The sequence below is a fragment of the Xenopus laevis genome, chromosome 3L (genome assembly GCF_017654675.1).
Source record: "Xenopus laevis strain J_2021 chromosome 3L, Xenopus_laevis_v10.1, whole genome shotgun sequence".
Lineage (NCBI taxonomy): Eukaryota > Metazoa > Chordata > Amphibia > Anura > Pipidae > Xenopus > Xenopus laevis.
The window spans coordinates 39928975-39946624 of NC_054375.1; the positions used below are offsets into that span (position 1 = coordinate 39928975).

At 37.2% G+C, this 17650-nt stretch overlaps 1 protein-coding gene across 1 annotated transcript in view; it reads left to right on the forward strand.

Annotated features, from left to right (window-relative positions):
- LOC108710233 (slit homolog 3 protein) overlaps positions 1–17650 on the forward strand; it is a 406008-nt gene that overhangs the window by 378368 nt on the left and 9990 nt on the right. Inside the window, exons 27-32 of the mRNA XM_041586150.1 lie at positions 4281–4378; positions 7191–7330; positions 8204–8297; positions 10602–10739; positions 11568–11808; positions 16437–16567. Of these exons, the coding sequence (XP_041442084.1) occupies positions 4281–4378; positions 7191–7330; positions 8204–8297; positions 10602–10739; positions 11568–11808; positions 16437–16567 (842 nt within the window). The remainder of the gene's footprint in view (positions 1–4280; positions 4379–7190; positions 7331–8203; positions 8298–10601; positions 10740–11567; positions 11809–16436; positions 16568–17650) is intronic.

Consider the following 17650-nt stretch of genomic DNA (forward strand, 5'->3'; position numbering starts at 1 on the left):
TCAGTAGTGATTCAGGTGTATAGTAAATCAACCACAGTGATTGATGCCACAAAGAAAAACAGATGGCTGTCAAGTAGACAAGTTGTACCAAATCTGTTCAATTTATAAAGGCTGAAATGCAGTCTCTGAGTGATGGATTAAAAGTTTTATTTGTAGAAATAATGTGACCCTGGTAAATTCTCCTCAGCTCATTCTTTGAATGTGGACGTTCCTATGGGAATTTGTTGTATTACTGTTATCATTCTTAAATGTATTTGTTTTAATGTTTTTAATTAAAGGGTGCATTGGCTTCATGCTAACTTTAAATCCTTTCCGTTGTGCTTTATAGCCTTTCAGATACTTTGACAGGCTTGTTATGAACATATTTTAATATATCATGCTGCCTTGCATCAAACAAATCAAGTAGTAATGTCAAGGTAAATTGCAGTTCAGATCTAATAAATCTTCATCTCTACAAAAATTACCATGGTATCTTGACTAGGAATGTTTTTATAACCACACTTTAGGTGCAAGGTCATTTTTTCAGACAAGGAAAACACTGTGCACATGTAATGGAGTTGATTAATCAAAGATTTATGGCATATTAGCAAACTGTAAAAATATTATCTTTTTTTTTTTTTGTCCATGTTTACTTCTGCTAATCTCCTTCTCCCATACATCTCCTGTGGCCTTGGCAAATACAGCGCTGGGATTAAGGATCCACTTGAGCCGAAGCAGTATGTTATGATGTAATGGTCATTACGCTTCATGAAAAATATGATGGGGCTACAGACATGGTTAAAGGAAATGTGAATATCACCAGCTAATGTTTATATGACCAGGAGGGAACTTATTATGGCCAGATGACTAGATGTAAAATGGTCAAATTATCGCCATCTGTGGCGCTGGAAAACTTCCAGCAATATAACGTTTATTCCATATGTTGTAGCTACTACAATGCCTAAGGCTACAACTCCAGCTGTCTCAAAATGATGCATTCAAGTTGCAAGCATAGTAAATGTATCTGTCAAACCAAAGCTGTTTCTCTATTAAACATATTTTCCCATTTTAACAAACAAACGTTCAATCAATATACAAATGTATATTGCATTTACTTGTAATATGGTATACATGTAGGGGAGCTGTGTACACTTGTATCTTGTCTGTGTTGTTTCTGTGAGCTGACAGGAAGGAAGTGGGAGAGAGGAGGTGCTGGGAGAGGTAAGCAGAAGAGTACAAGTAAAGTGCTACAGGCTCCCAGAGGGGCTTTTAGCTGTAGGGGGGTTTAGTTCTCCTTTAAAGGGGTACTGTCATGGGAAAACATGTTTATTTCAATAGACTTCTGTGCTGAAATCCATGTTTCAAAAGAGCAGACTGACTTTTTTTTTATTTCATTTTGAAATCTGACATGGGGCTAGACATATTGTCCGTTTTTCAGGTGCCCCAGTCATGTAACTTGTGCTCTGATAAACTTCAGTCACTCTTTACTGCTGTGCTGCAAGTGTGTGATATCAGCCCCTCCCCATCCTTCTTTTACATTAAGTAGGAGAAACAACAGCCTTTCAAAAAGCAGTTCCATAGCGCAGCCCTAGCTCCTTCTGAAAGTACACGACCAGGCAAAATGACCCGAGATGGCTGCCTACACACCAATATTACAACAAAAAAATACACGTATCGTTTCAGGAATTAAATCATTTTATATTATACAGTGAATTATTTGCACTGTGATTTAGAAATAAAAAATAAATCATAAAAAATCATGACAGAATCCCTTTAAGGATCACTCTCTTTATGTTATAAATTGACAATCGTTTCATCATTGGATTTGATTTCTGCTTTATGAATGTCCAACCTGCGGCTGCTGTTGCATCTCCCTCAGGATGTACACCTCTGCTATGGTTTGAAACCTCTGACATGACACGCTGTGTAAAAACATTTGTTGTCTGTCATCTAGAGCAGGTTTTTCTGAAGCCATTCAGAATAATTTATTGAAAAGAACCATAAAAGCATAATTCTCTTTACCACAAACTGTTGGCTAAAATACACTTGTAGAAACCTAAGAGCAAAAACAGAAGTAATAGTGAACATTAGCAATTTTTGGCATGGCCTCTTGTGTGCTAGTGTGCGCCAGCACAGGCAATCTGAGTAACAGTTTCTAACGTTTGCCAGGAGGCATCTGATTTAAAACAGTGATTATGTACTTTGTATTGGGCTCCTACTTTAAATGCAGATAGCAATTTAGGTATCTGGAAACTGAGAAAAATATTCCCCAAATGGTTGTTGAAAATGGCTGCTTTGTTTTAACTGTATTATTCATTCTTTTGGAAAGGACTGATTTGGACTGTGCGTGATTACTTTAGGCAGATCATGATAATTTGAATTACTAATGTCTAACACTGATCCATTATCAATTTACCCACAGAAATGTTGCAACAATGTTATGCCACAAGCATGTCTCAGCCCCATAATGCAATACATTATATTATTATAATACACAATAGTTATGAGTAGCCTGTAACCTATGTCCTTATAAATGGCGTTTGATAATGTTAGCCATAAACAGTGCATAGGGATGCCATTTGTATCATGACTCACTGAAACCTATGTGTATGATGTATAGCTATCCCTGTTCTAAAATATGAGGTTATTAGAAGTCTATTCTGCCTGTGGCCTTGCACCTTTTATATCATGGAACTTCTATGTGACTTAATAAACTGGCCTTGGATAGAGACACAATGAAACTCTATATTTGAGGCAGAACAATCCTATTATTAATACTGTTTACATTTACGCCTGCAGCGAATTTTTAATGAAATGGGTCAAATTCGCCCATCCCTAATCCCAGCATCTTCATTCAGAATTTAAGGGTTGACAGAATCACTGCATCAGAAATGATGTGCATGTCCCACTATTATTTTTGTTTTATTTTGGCACACACAGTGCAGTTAAATTAGGGATGCACCGGACACACTTTTTTGTATTCGGCCGAATCCTGCGTGAAAGATTCACTGAATACGTAACCAAATCCGAACCCTAATTTGCATATGCAAATCAGTGAGGGGGAGGGAAAAATAGAGCCGCAGCTAAAACAATTTTTACTTCCTTGTTTTGTGCCCGAAAAAGTCACATGATTTTAAGGATTCGGTTCGGCCAGGCACAAGGATTCGGTGCATCCCTAAGTTAAATTGACCCTCCCCTATGCACAGTGAAAAGCACATGATTGTATGAAAATTTAAGAATAAAATAGGGTTCATAGTGATTCAGGCACAAAAATATTATTTTATTTTATTATATTTTACTTTAAGATATCCCTAAATTATTTGAGGGTCTCCTATATAGATGTGATATGCATAAATGTTAGGTTGAATGTTTATTATTTATAGTGGATATTTTTCCATAACTGTTCTTTATTATAAGGCAATATTATCTGACTCCACATCATCAATGTGCGTTACACACAGTGCGTTACACAAAAGTGTTTGCAAATGTATCTGACATCATCCTCCATATGTATTCTGTTCTCCACAGCCAAAATCTACATTACAAGATAAAACATAAAAAACAATGTATTCGTCTCAGGGTGGCCATAAATCATTTTGTTATAAATAAAAATGAGGGCCAAGGGTGCCAAGTAGGTGTAATTTACTACCAAGCAGAAATCCATGATTTATTAACTAGGACAGGGAAGTCACTAAAAATTGCAGCTGCTGTTTCTAGTCCTTATTCGATTGCATGCCAGATAAAGTCATGCTGGCATAAACGATAATCGTAGATAATGTCACAGAGTGTCTGGTAGAAATAGATCTAGCTGTATTACAAGGACTAGATCCTGTTCAAGCAGGGAACAAATGGATAATTGGGTTTTGTATAATGTATTACTTCGAAGTTTTCTAGCAGTTCCTTCGTGCTGTTTAACAGTTTATATTTGCTAGAATAATTGTCAGCATCTTGGATATAAGTAGAAAAAATCAGCAACATATTGGATGTATTTGACAATACATATAGCTTGAGTTCTCAAATTTTCTTTTAGCTGAGGCTGGATATTGTACCTCAGGTAGACCATAATTATGCCGGAACTAAATCATAGTGTTCTCTATGGGCCACTATAAACCTAAAGGAGTGTTCAAGATTTGGGATCATATTGTTGTGACCCTTTACAATGTTAATTACATCCTTCTTCTGATCCTTGGCCTTTTGGAACTAAGTTGAATTGGCAAAAAAGGCTGTTCCCAAAAATGAAAGGTTTGGGAATTGAGAGGTATCTGTGCTTTTCCATTAACAGCAATTTCTTTTTTTTTCAGGGCCGAGACTGTGATATCCCAATCAATGCCTGCATTCAAGCTCCATGCGAAAATGGTGGCACCTGCCACACCAACGAGGCAAATAAAGACGGATTCAGGTAATTTAAGATTTGGCATGAAATGGTTTGTAGAACATGGTTAATTTACCAGGTCAATAGAAGTAATACAAAATACAAAAGACTTGTGCTCAGTGAATAGCATGCTAATGCAACTTTGTGTATTTGTGCAATGGAAATTAAGCATTTCCACGCATGCCCATAATGTCTTCTGCAACCTGCCCGTAAGTCACGTTAGCACACAGATGTAATGTCGCTTTTGCAAACCCCAAAGTATTTAGTGACCAAATTCACCGGCAGATAGTGATGAGCAAATCTGCCCAGTTTTATCTGAAAATTCGCAAAACGGTGAAAATTTGCAGAATGCATTGCAGTCGATAGGTGTTATGTGCAGCTTTTTCCATGACGACCATTTTTCGCTGCAACTTTTTCAATGCTGAATACATTGGCGTCTATGGGTTCTTCAAGGTGACTTTCTCTACTGAAACTTTTTTTTTTGCTGTGGTTTTGCACGAATATTTGAAAAAATTCTGCTTATCACTACCAGTGGACCACAAATTGCAAATGTTTTGGCTTGCTCCAGCGTGCAGTGTATGAAATAAAACGTATTACAGGTATATGGGACCTGTTATCCAGTATACTGGAGACGTGAGGTTTCCAGAGACTGGATCTTTCCATAATTTGAACCTTCCTACCTTAAATCTACTAGAAAATCATGTAAACATGAGATAAACCTAATAGGGTTTGCTTCAAATAAGGATTAACTATATCTTAGGTTGGATCAAGTACAAGGTACTATTTTATTATTACAGCGAAAAAGGAAACCATTTTTAAAAATTAGAATTATTTGATTAAAATGGAGTCTATGGGAAATGGCCTTTCCGTAATTGGGAGCTTTCTGAATAAAGGTTCCCGGATAATGGATCCCATACCTGTACTAAAAAAAGTAATTATCTTTGCATAAAAAGAATATGCCACCTTTAACAGACCTTAGAAATGCACTATGCACAATTAACACTAACAATATAATTACTGTCTAATGAAGAAAATTACATTGTAACATGAGAATTTTTGGACTTGTTTATTCATTTTTTTGTTACTTCTACCATTTATTACATGTATCCCTTTGTGTGTTAAAACACTGTTTAAGATCTCCCTTCCAAGAAAAGGACCGCTTACATATTGATGCAAGGTGGTAATTGCATAAATACCCAGTTCTGGAAAAGGCCAAAGCCATTTGTTTTTCAATTAAGAGAAATGATTAGATTCCCTGAAAACAGTGCTTTAGCACAATCAGAATAATCTATAAATAAATAATGTTATTGGATCTTACAGTCTTCCCAGTTCCCTGGAAATCAGCAGAACATATTTCTGTGAAGTTATTTTGATTAAAGCCACATAATACCTTGTGAAACATTAAAAAAACTTAGTGTAATGCACACGTTGTAATTGAATTAGGTCTTGTAGCTGTTAATCAATCATGGACACCAGAGAAATGCAGGCATATGTAGCTGTTAATCAATCATGGACACCAGAGAAATGCAGGCACTGAAATATGCCCAGGCACCTCTGTTTAGAAGAAAGTAATTGAGATCATTTAGCAAAGCCCAGTAGTAACAAGCCTGGTAATAACATTTTGCTCAAAACTTTACACCTTCATCCTGATGGCTGCCAATATAATACCAAAGTCAATCAAAACAGTCATGTAGGAAATGTCTAGTTTATTTTGACTGAGAAAAAAAAAACACAGCCATATTTTATATTCTTAGTATTCATCTTGATGATTTGCAGTGCTGCAGTAGTAATTGTACAGATCTAAACATATTAAAGGAGAAGTCAACCTTAAAAACAAATATAGGTTAAAATGCGGTATTTTTTATATTAAATTTACTGCAACAGCCTAAAGTTTCAGAATCTCTATAAAAGTAATGATTCAGGTCTCCTCAGGGGGTCACCATCTTGGATTTTGTTAGGAGCGTCAGTGGCACTGCACATGCTCAGTGTGCTCTGGGCAGCTGTCGAGTTTAGGGGTCGTCACTAATCACCAAGCAGAAAATTAGGTTTGCTTGTTATAGAAGCTGATTCCACAGGGCTGATTATTACATTCTCATGCAAATTGACATCAGGGTTGAGGGAATGGGGCAAATTCCCAATAGACTTGGGCCCTGTTATTATTTGTCCACCAGCCTATTGAGACTTTGTGTAATAGCTGATTGATATTCTTGGTATTTATGCCAGATATGTCTAGTGACTGTCCAACTGTTGACAGAGTGGGCATCCTTTTTCTTCATTTTCATTTTGCCCGGAGTCTTTCCTTTATTGACAAGATATAGACCCATATCGGCAGAAGACTTGGATATCGGTCGGCTCGTCGATCGGGCTGGACGGAAAATTTTGATTGGGTGCCTTTGAAGGCACCCAAACATTGTCCATTGTTAGTGCTGAATCATCAGATACAGGTAGAATTCTATTGTTTATCTGTATATCTGACGATTCAGCTCTACACATGTGTATTGAAACGAATGATCTTTCTTGGAAAGATCTTTTCCAAGAAAGATCGTAATTGTTACGTCTATGGCCACCTATCAGTATTTTGAGGTATTATTCCCATCAGTGCACCTCGAATGATTTCAATAATTGTTTCTGCCTGTTCTACTATTTGTCAAAATAAACACTTAAAACTTTTTCCCAGCTTGCTTCTTCTAGTTGACCATCATAGAGGATACAACTGGTTATATCAATGTGTCTGGTTACATTTTAATGCTAATAACCAGAATGTACAATAACAAAACAAAAAGGTATATTTAAAAAGACAAGAGAACGTGTGTAACCATTCACCTGTTTAACTTTGCAGTTGCTCTTGTCCATTGGGTTTTGAAGGTGAGAAATGCGAAATGAATCCAGATGACTGTGAGGACAATGACTGTGAGAATTACGCCACATGTGTGGATGGTATTAACAACTACATCTGTCTCTGTCCGCCTAACTATACAGGTAGGAGGATGGTAAACAAGAAAATATATAAAGGTTCTTGTAGAAGAGATTTTGAGCTATTGAGCACTGCAATAGGGAATGTCATATCTGAAAAAATAAAACACTCCACAGTTCCTTCCACTGGAGTAATTGTGCATACCTGTATCTTAATTTTATCCAAACTACATTATTGTCCCTCCAAGTTTCTTGGTGAGACATATCTCATGACTTGTCAGCTTCCAGGTAGTTATTGTCTACTTGTTGAAATTCCTTACGTCATCTACTGATGGTTTTCTTTAACTTTAGCTGTAACTAGTTCTTTTTTCCCATGATTCTCTTACATGGAAGGAAAACTTTCTTTCCAGCGGTCTGAAAAACAAAATAATTAGGGTTCATTGGGCTTCAGAGATAAAAAAAAAAATTTCAATAGTTTTACTCAGTTGAAGTGTTTTTATAAATTGCTTAAATAGCTCTTTTTTTAATTTTTACACACACTTTTTAGTACATAATAACTGGCTGTGTATCTTTGATTTTTGGCTTATAAATAAAGATTATACAAAAGAACTTGCACCAAACGACAAAATTCTCAGCACAATTGCATATGATTTGCATTGAAGTGCAATTGCCTTAATTTTGACATGGTAGCTAATTGCATCAGGTGCAAAAACGCCATTGTGGAAATAAAAAAAAATGCTGATTGCATCTGAAATTGCATTTCTAAATGACCACTTAAAAGTTAATATAAAGGTTCACATTTCCTTTATGTCAGGATTAAAATCAGTTCTTCTTTTCCCTAAAATCAAGCACTGTTTACTACATTAGTTTATCATTTTTGAGGTTATTTAATCTTTGTATCCGGTTTGGTTTAGTGAGCTTCTGATGCATCTGTTTTAGGTGAACTGTGTGATGAAGTGATTAATCATTGTGTTCCCGAGCTGAATCCTTGTCTCCATGATTCCAAATGTATTTCAACAGACAAGGGATACACGTAAGTCACATTATTACCACTGTAATGACTGTATTACCAGTGTTATTCAAGAAAACATACACCAGTGAATAAGGTACTGTATTTATGGGGGATCCTGTACATGAAATGAACACAGTTCATCTCAGTCCTTTCTTTACTAAGCGTGAGGTCTGAGGTTCCACAGGCTTACAAATAAGCCAGACTATATTATCAGTGAGTGGGTATAGAATAGCTGCAATGAAATGGATTCTTTTAGTGGAGGCCACTAACTCTGAAATAGCGATAAGCCGTATTCATTGTAACTGGGCCAAAAGAAGCACATTAAGAAAAGGACTAGCCATTTTGTCTACATATATCTAGCATATTAGTCTTCTGTGGGTTTTGGCCAACCTTCCTCATCAGCTTTCACCTAGTTTGCAGTATACGCTACCTGTTATACACGTTTTCATCAGAGAGATGTCAAGCTTGCCAACCACTGCATTCCTACAATGTGCCACAAAACTCTTTCTGGGTCAGATTCTTCAACACTTCTCATGCTGCAAACATGCCTGTTGGTTTTTCACATAGGTGCGTAATAGAATATTTAAGAAAAAGAGGGTTACAAAAGCCTGAATGTATTCATTGATACTAGTGAGGGATGTGTGGTTACAGCAGCTGGCCTGCACATAATGCAACAATACAGAGGGCAATTTGAGTTTGCATTTTCCAGGAACTCAACTCTTATAAACAGGTGTGCTGACATTTTCATTATGGCGATGAATTACCTTCCAAGTATTTTATATTTATGTATGCTCAAGATGGGAAGTCAAACCCCCAAAAAAAGATGTAGTGCTCAGATTTTACAGCTAAACAAAGCATTTAATTTGTTATACTGTAGAGATAAAATGATATTTGTATTATTTAAAAATTGCCTAGAGTTGTAATATTTTCCAGATTTTAGTGGATAACAGATTGTCCATGTTCTTTGTCAGTAGATAAAACATTAATGATAGACTATCACCATTAAATGAAAATACACCACCCATTGACTTCTATACAAGCTCAAGCACTCACCTATTACCACTTATAGTGGTTAAATCAGGACACAATTTGCCACAGTGTAGGTAACATTCATTGGCTGATTAAACCACTATGTGCAATGTTTGTGCACCTAAACTTGAAATCGAGTAGATGGAATTTTTTTGTTGTTGCAAAGTTGGGGATTTGCCAGGTTGGATCAAAATGTGTAAATGCATGCAAGGGGCCCCGTTTTTCTAGCTTGGGTTCCATTTTACTTGTTGGCAGGGCCCACATCCCAAGGTGACGAATTGGCTAATAATTGGGGCCCACTGGGGGAAGGCTCCCAGTATTATGAGGCCACGTAATGACTGATGGAGGCCCTGGTTGGATCCTCCATAGTTGTGAGAAGTTTAGAGATTTTTGTGGATATCAGATTGTGCAACTCTACATAGCGTCTGTCAGTGGCTACTAAAGTGAATAAAGTACTCTCATGCATAAAAAAATGATTACCTTGAGTGATAAAAACATAATTTTGCCTCCCTGGTAAGGCCTCACCTTGATTTCACAGGCCAGTTTAGGGTCCCAGTCCTTGAGTGGGATATTGATGAGCTGGAATTAGTGCAAAGACATGCAACGAAACTGATAAAAGGAATGTAACAAAGAGACTGTCAAGGTTGGGGTTGATTTCTCTGGAGAATAGACACTCTACTTTTAAGTATTAGAGTACAGTATAGACAGATAGCAGGGGATCTTTTTTCAAATAAAAAAAGCAAAGAACCAGAGCCCTTGCTTTAGACTTGAGGAATTAAGCTTTCATATAAAACAATGAGGTTGTGGAATACTCTGCTGGGTGATCTATATTTAGTTTAGTATAGGTAAGTGTAGGAAGGTAATTATGTATATGGATTTCCCAAAGGTTGTCCTGACAATATCTGGCCAATAACTGAGTAGATATTTATCAGACAGGTTTGAAAATCCCATCCATTGTTTTATAGTATGATCCAAATGTATGACTTGGGTGCTACGTTGGCCACAGTTACTACTACTTTTGTAGGCCTCACAGAAAGTTTACATCAGTTAAAGTCTATATAGAATATGTAATTTTAAATGTGTAGAAATTGTGTAGTATCAAATTGCAGGGGATTATCAATGCACATACCCTTGTTCCATTCTTTATTAATAATTCATTCTGTGCAAGTTCATACATTTTCAAAAACAACTTCATGATCATAAAGTTGCCAAGCCGCCATACGATAATAATGAGAATAATCAATACTGAATATCTTTTTTTAATTAAGCTTATGTTTTTATGTTAATATTTTTTAGGTGTGAATGCTCACCTGGCTTTGTGGGTCAGCACTGTGAAACAAATGAGGATGACTGTGCCAACCATAAATGCAGACATGGGGCACAGTGCATAGATGACATTGGAGGTTATACATGCATCTGTCCACCTGGGTTCAGGTAAGAAAAACTTTTAAACGTTAATCAGTTTGTGGATAATAAAATAATTTCTTTATTTAAATAAATGTTTTCCTAAACACAATACAGTGGTTCCAGTAATATGCTCAATCATTCCACAGGCCAGTTGAACGGCCAGTTAGCACTGATTTTTTTTTAAATGTTTTTCTCTCACACTTCTCCTTCCCTCAAAGACTCCCAATGGCCCATACATGTGTGAAGAAGGCAGGTTTGCCACAATTGAAGGACCAGTAACATAAAAAAAGATTTGTTAATATACTACAAAAAAAAACTACCAACACATATTAAACTTGAAAATTGCAAAGTCTTTATTTAGAAATAACTTACCGAAACTCCACTTGTGCTCCTCTTCAGAAAAGGCGATCCGGTGATCCATTGTGCAGCACTCGATTTCTCCTCCCTGCCTTCCTTATAGGAGAAATCGAGTGCCGCACGATGGATCGTCGCCGTGTTGCCTTTTCTGAAGAGGAGTGCAAGCGGAGTTTCAGTAGGTTATTTCTAAATAAAGGCTTTGCGATTTTAACATTTAATGTGGTGTTGTTGTTTTTTTTTGTAGTATATTAATGAATTTCTTTTTTATGTTACTTGTCCTTTATGGTAAAACTCATTGGCTGATTAAACCACAATGAGCAGTAATAGATGAGTGATATGGGTTGAGGCCACTTTGCTTAGGGTAACTCAAAGGAGCTATAACATTTCAAACACGTATATTGATGTACTGCCACAAGAACTGAATTAGTAATAATAATCCATGGAAAATGTGCAGGCTAAAAGTTAATTTTGAATGTTTCTTTTTTTCCTTTTAATCAGTGGTCTCTTCTGCGAAATTTCTCCACCCATGGTTCTTCTTCAGACAAGTCCCTGTGATAACTATGAGTGCCAGAATAAAGCCCATTGTATAGTCGTGCAACAAGAACCTGTCTGTCGATGCTTAGCAGGTTTCGCCGGTCAGAGATGTGAAAAGTTGATCACGGTGAACTTTGTTGGCAAAGATTCGTATGTTGAATTGAGTGGCTCCAGTGTTCGTCCACAAGCAAATATTTCCCTGCAGGTATGCAAAGATGTATATCTGGATATTTAGGGAATACAGCATTCAATTATGTAGACCTCTCATGGTCCTAGTTCAGTGAATAAATATTATGGTTTCAGGCTTAGCAGTTACTTTAAGTGGGTTATCAAAGGTCGAGTTGTATTTTTCCTGAAAAATTTGAGTTTTTCTAGTGTAGTTTTCAGTAAAAACTCAAATTTTCAGGTTAAAAAAAACTCACATTTTTCTAGTTTAAAAAAAAAAAAAATGAAATTTTCAAGCTTTATTATGTCCCCAAGCTGGGACAGTAGCAAGTAGCTCAAATCCAAAAATAATCCAGCTAAAACTTGTCGAGGTCATGTAGAAGTCAATGGCAGAGGTCCCATTAACCATTTGAAGATGTTTGTAGCCTTCATGAGGTTTAGGTTTTTTTGTTCGGTGGTTTAGAGCTTGAAAACTCAAATAAACCTGAGCGATTCGAGTTTTTTTTTCTCTCAAAACTTGATAAATTCAAATATTCGTGTTTATTCCCCCAAATTCACAATGTTTTTTTACATTCAAGCTTTTTCATAAATAAGAAAACATTCAATTTGTGGGTTTATTTGCGGTATAAAAAAAACCTAACACTCCTCACAAACTCAACCTTTGATAAATAACCCCCTAAGACCTCAGGCTAAACAGGTACTTTCCAGTGCTGGGAAAAATTGTCCAAATCTTTAATTCTAACTTGAAATTTGTATAATGACATGCCTTACTCATAGAGGTAAAAATTGATTTATTGCAAGAACTTTTGACTCCAATTCCCTAATAAATGGTGTGTATAGCTAATATAAGCAGGTCATTTGCAAAACTGTTACCCCTAAGTCATCCTTTAGGAATGGCCCTTATACGTTATGGTTGTACTTTATGCTTTCAAGCGCTGGAAAAAAATGTTCAGGCTAGCTCTAACGTACATTGCGGCTCCATTCCTGCCTTTGTGTAGAATTCTGCCATTTGTGTAACAAACTTGAAAAATACTGTTTAGTAAGGTCATGGCAGAAAACTGAGGATACCCTGGGGCACTGGCATTGTTGGCTAAATATAGAGTTCCTTTGTTAAGGACAACATAACTTCTCAAGTGTTGCTTTGCCTCTCAGCATCTCAGCTCACCATTTGATATTAAAGTTATCTTGAAGAAAGATATCAGACTGGCTGCTTGTCTGTGTTTTAACTGATCTTGAGGCTCAGGTCCAGACGGACAACTGAAAAGCATGAGAATCAGTAACATTAGATGGACTTATTAAAAACTCTCTCCTTTTTATAAGAAAATAAAAGTCCCCATTAATCAATGCCTGTGTGTATTCACAGTAACCCTTAGCGTTACCTTTCTTTTGTACTGTACAGCTACCTGGCATTATAAATCTTAATAATTATCCCCAAGGCCTTTCAGCATATGTGCAAAATCCATTATTCTTTACCGCAATGTTATCCTCTAACTCGTTTTTCATAAGGCAGCCTTCGTTTAATTCACTTCTGATATGTAGACTGGTTCAGCACGTTTATATCTTTTTTTTGGTAATTCCTTACTAATGAAAGAAATTAATAAAGAAATAAATGTAAAATACGTTCTTAAAGACATATATTTTCCTTAGCTGAGCCAGAGGTTGCAAGCTTTAGGAGATTTGCATGCCATGTCCATGTGCAGTCATATTCGTTTGGAAATTAATAAAATTTGGTCTAAATTTTTGCATATGGTAGCTACCTGTATATTAGTGCCTGCATAATCATTTTGAATGAAAAAAAAAAAACATGTACCTATGAAGACTATCCCTAAAATGCATCAAATAATTCTATTCAGCTTTAAAAAAAAAACCTGCACAGACCTGTGGGTGCAACTTTGGCATCAGATTTTTTACCTCCCCAACAAAGATAGATGAAGTTAATCAAATCTGAAACAAGCGTGAACAGATATTTCAGCAACTGTTGTTCCAAGTGTTAATGAGCCCTAATGGAGCAGACATAGAGACTCAGGGCAGTTGAGAGTTCATAGCTGTGCAGTCTCTTTAAGGATTTGAATAGCGTTCCTGGCAGCCAGAAATCTGACATTAGACACCCCTGTATTCCCTAGGCTTCACTAAGTAAAAAGACAGACTTTCTTTCTTGGATTTTTAGTTCTTCTGCTGCATAAATGAAATGGCCAGTTAGCGATGAGATCTATAAGGCAAGATGATGGAGCTTGCATTGTTTCATATGAAGCATAATACATAATGCAATAATGTGGTACACCGTTTCAAATAACTGAGCCATAATTTATACACCAGAGCTTGCAATCAGGAACAGTCTATTCATCTTTTTTTTGCAACTTGGCATTTTGAACATTAGTGCTGGTTCTACGAAAATAATCACCTCCAGCTGACATGTGGGCACCCATCTTGATTGGAAGAAAGGAAGTTCAGTCAAAATATGCAGAAGCTGTGAAGATGTGGAATCAGTTGTATTGGCTGATACATTAGATAGCTTTAAGAAGGGGTTGGATGGCTATTTAGCAAGTGAGGGAATACAGGGTTATGGAAGATAGCTCATAGTACAAGTTGATCCAGGGACTAGTCCGATTGCCATTTTGGAGTCAGGAAGGAATTTTTCCCCCTCTGAGGCAAATTGAAGAGGTTTCAGATGGGGTTTTATGCCTTCCTCTGGATCAACTAGCAGATTATATACAGATTTAAAGGAGAACTAAAGCTCAACTAAAGAAGTAGACTAGAAATGTTGTACATTATGGTGTGAGCTTCTGTACCAGCCCAAAGCAACCACAGCCCTTTAGCAGTAAAGATCTGTGTCTCCAAAGATGCCCCAGTAGTTCCCCATCTTCTTTTCTGCTGATTCACTGCACATGTTCTGTGCTGCTGTCACTTTCTGAGCTTAGGCACCCACTCACAATATACAGTACACATAGAATAGAAATGTCACAATATAAGGCTGATTAGTAATTAATACAGAAAATAACTACAGGGCAGCACAGAAACCAGCATCAGAATTTAATAATCAGCCCTGTAGCATCAGCTTATATTACAGACAAACTTCATTTTCTGCTTGATAATTTGTGATGACCCCTAAGCTTAGCTTCTCAACAGCTGCTCAGAGCCCACTGAACATGTGAGTGTCACAGACACTTTCCAAGATGGTGACCCCTGCGACAAGTTTGAAGTCCTGGATCATTGCTGCTATTGACAAGCTGAAACTTTAGGCTGGTGCAATTAGTTCTATTTATAAAATATGGCATTTTTAGCCACATTAATTTTTAGGGTTTAGTTCTCCTTTAAGATTGAACTTGATGGATGTGTCTTTCAATCTAACTTAACATGTAACTATGTTACTGTGTTACCTATGGTCATACTTATAAGAAGAACGTTCTTGAGAATCTGATATAGAGGACGAAGGTTACACAAAAACCCCTGCTTTATCAACATTAGTCATCTCTATCTGAAGCACTTTTTTTTGTGATCTTAAGTGTCTTTTACACGTGCCCCATAGTACTCATTTAAATGTAGGGATGTACCGAATCCACTATCATGGGATTCAATCAAATCCGTGCAGCATGAAGTTAAAAAAATGTTTCACGTCCGTCAAGTCATTTTAAAAATTTGGATTAAGTTCTGACAGGCTCTCGAATTTGGCCGAATGCAGAAAAAGGCAGAATTATGTCTGAATCCCTAACCAAACACTAAAATCATTGCATTCCTACTTAAAAGGTACTTCTATACTGGTCTGGCGGCATTTAGATGGACTCCCAAGTTAGGGGGACAGATGGGATGCTCAGGTCCCTGTCCACTTCTCATGAATACAGTGCTGCTGAGTGCAGGCAGTGTGTATTTATAGGATGCATGCAGGTCTCTTCTCTCCGAAATGGAGCACAGAGACCCGCTGAAATTCTTCTACCTGCAAAAATACAAGAAACATGGCGGATTGTTGCGTCTAGCCCTGCACTTAGTATATGACCCCTCTTATGTTTGTTTCTCTGATATTATTTTGCTTTTATACCTAAACATGTTCCACCACAGTGCTAAAAGAATCTGCTGTGAATGTGAACATAAAAACATATTCAAATACTAATATTGAAACCATAAGGATTATTTTCAATGTTAAAGGGGAACTAAACCCCCTTGCTATTAAAAATCACTACCCCCTACCCTACGTAGTGCCCCCTCTCTGCTCTGCCCCCCCTAGCATAGGTGTTACCTCCTGTAATTGGCCCTAATTCTTTACGTAACTCTCCTTGTAGAGTCAGCGCAGTGGAGCTCACGGGTGCTATCTTCTGGCTCTTTGTTCTTCTTCGGGTCTTCTTCCTTCCCTTCAGCAATTTCTGTCACTTACGGTGCATGTGAAGTTGTCGTGAACTGGAAAACTGCTCCAACTGCGCATGCGCCGATAGGCTGCTCAGTTCCCGAAGAAGAGGCGAAGATGGCGCCCGTGAGCTCCGTTGCGCTGATTTTGCAAGGAGAGTTAAGTAAAGAATTAGGGGCAATTACAGGAGGTAGGGAGGGGTTTTGATTTTTAATAGCAAAGGGGTTTATTTCTCCGTTAAGCCAGCTGCTTGTTCTCCTAGTATGTGTTTTTTGAACGACCATGGGAAAATGATATCGGAACTTTTGACAACAACATATTCTGTTTTGTAGGTTGCCACTGATAAAGACAATGGAATCTTGTTGTACAAAGGCGACAATGATCCACTTGCATTAGAACTGTATCAAGGGCATGTACGCTTAATGTATGACACCTTGAACTCACCTCCAACTACGGTCTATAGGTAAGTACTTTCACAGTCCAATAATTATAGGTAAATCAAACAACTTTTCAAATCCACAGATTGACATTTTGCTTCCCAGGGAAAACAAATGCAAATGAATGAATGAATCTGTCATGGCGGTGACAGGGGGCTAGTTTGCCTGGGTCTAAACGGTTAACAGGGATAATTGAAAACAGAGAGAGAAAGGGCTGGAAGAAAGGATGAGTGGATGATGAAAGTGTTGGAAAGGTTACTCAGCCTGCTTTCTTTTCATCTCATGTGCAGAAAAGATGATTGTTAGCACTTACGTTCTTGTTACAAATTTCACCAAAATCGTTTTATTGAGTAAAGAGCGGTTTCTAGGTGCAGAATGTTCCCATTGTTGACACATGGGAATGCAAACGAAACCTGCCTAGACACCATTCACATTTAACAGCTCCCCCATTAATCGATTTCTGGTTATTTGTCTTTAAATGTGTATACAATGTGCCAGAGATATAAGTTTAAATTGAGAAATAAATTAATATGCTTGTTACCTGGGATGCACCGAATCCACTATTGGGATTCGGCCGAATCCTTCATGAAAGATTAGTCAAATCCGAATTCTAATTTGCATATGCAAATTAGGGTCAGGAACAGAAAAAAAATGTGGAAAAAAAATTCTACTTCCTTGTTTTGTGACGAAAAGCCACGTAATTTCCCTTCCCACCCCTAATTTGGTTCGGCCAGGCACTAGGATTAGACCGAATCGCGAACCGAATCCCGGATTCAGTGCATCCCTACTTGGTAACAACGTGATACACAGGTATGGGACCTGTTATCCAGAATGCTTGGCACTGGATGAGAACTTTCTGTAGTTTAGTCTACTAAAAAAATCACTAAAACAATACCCAATACCCAATAGGATTTCTTTGCATCCAGTACGGATTAATTATATCTTAACCAAGAACAAGCTACTGTTTTATTATTACAGAGAAAAAGGGTTAATTAAAAAAAAAAATTTTTAAAATTTTGACATATTTCATTAAAATGTAGTCTGCGAGAGATGGCCTTCCTGTAATTCGGAGCCTTCTGTACACTCACTAAAGCATACATGTACAAAAT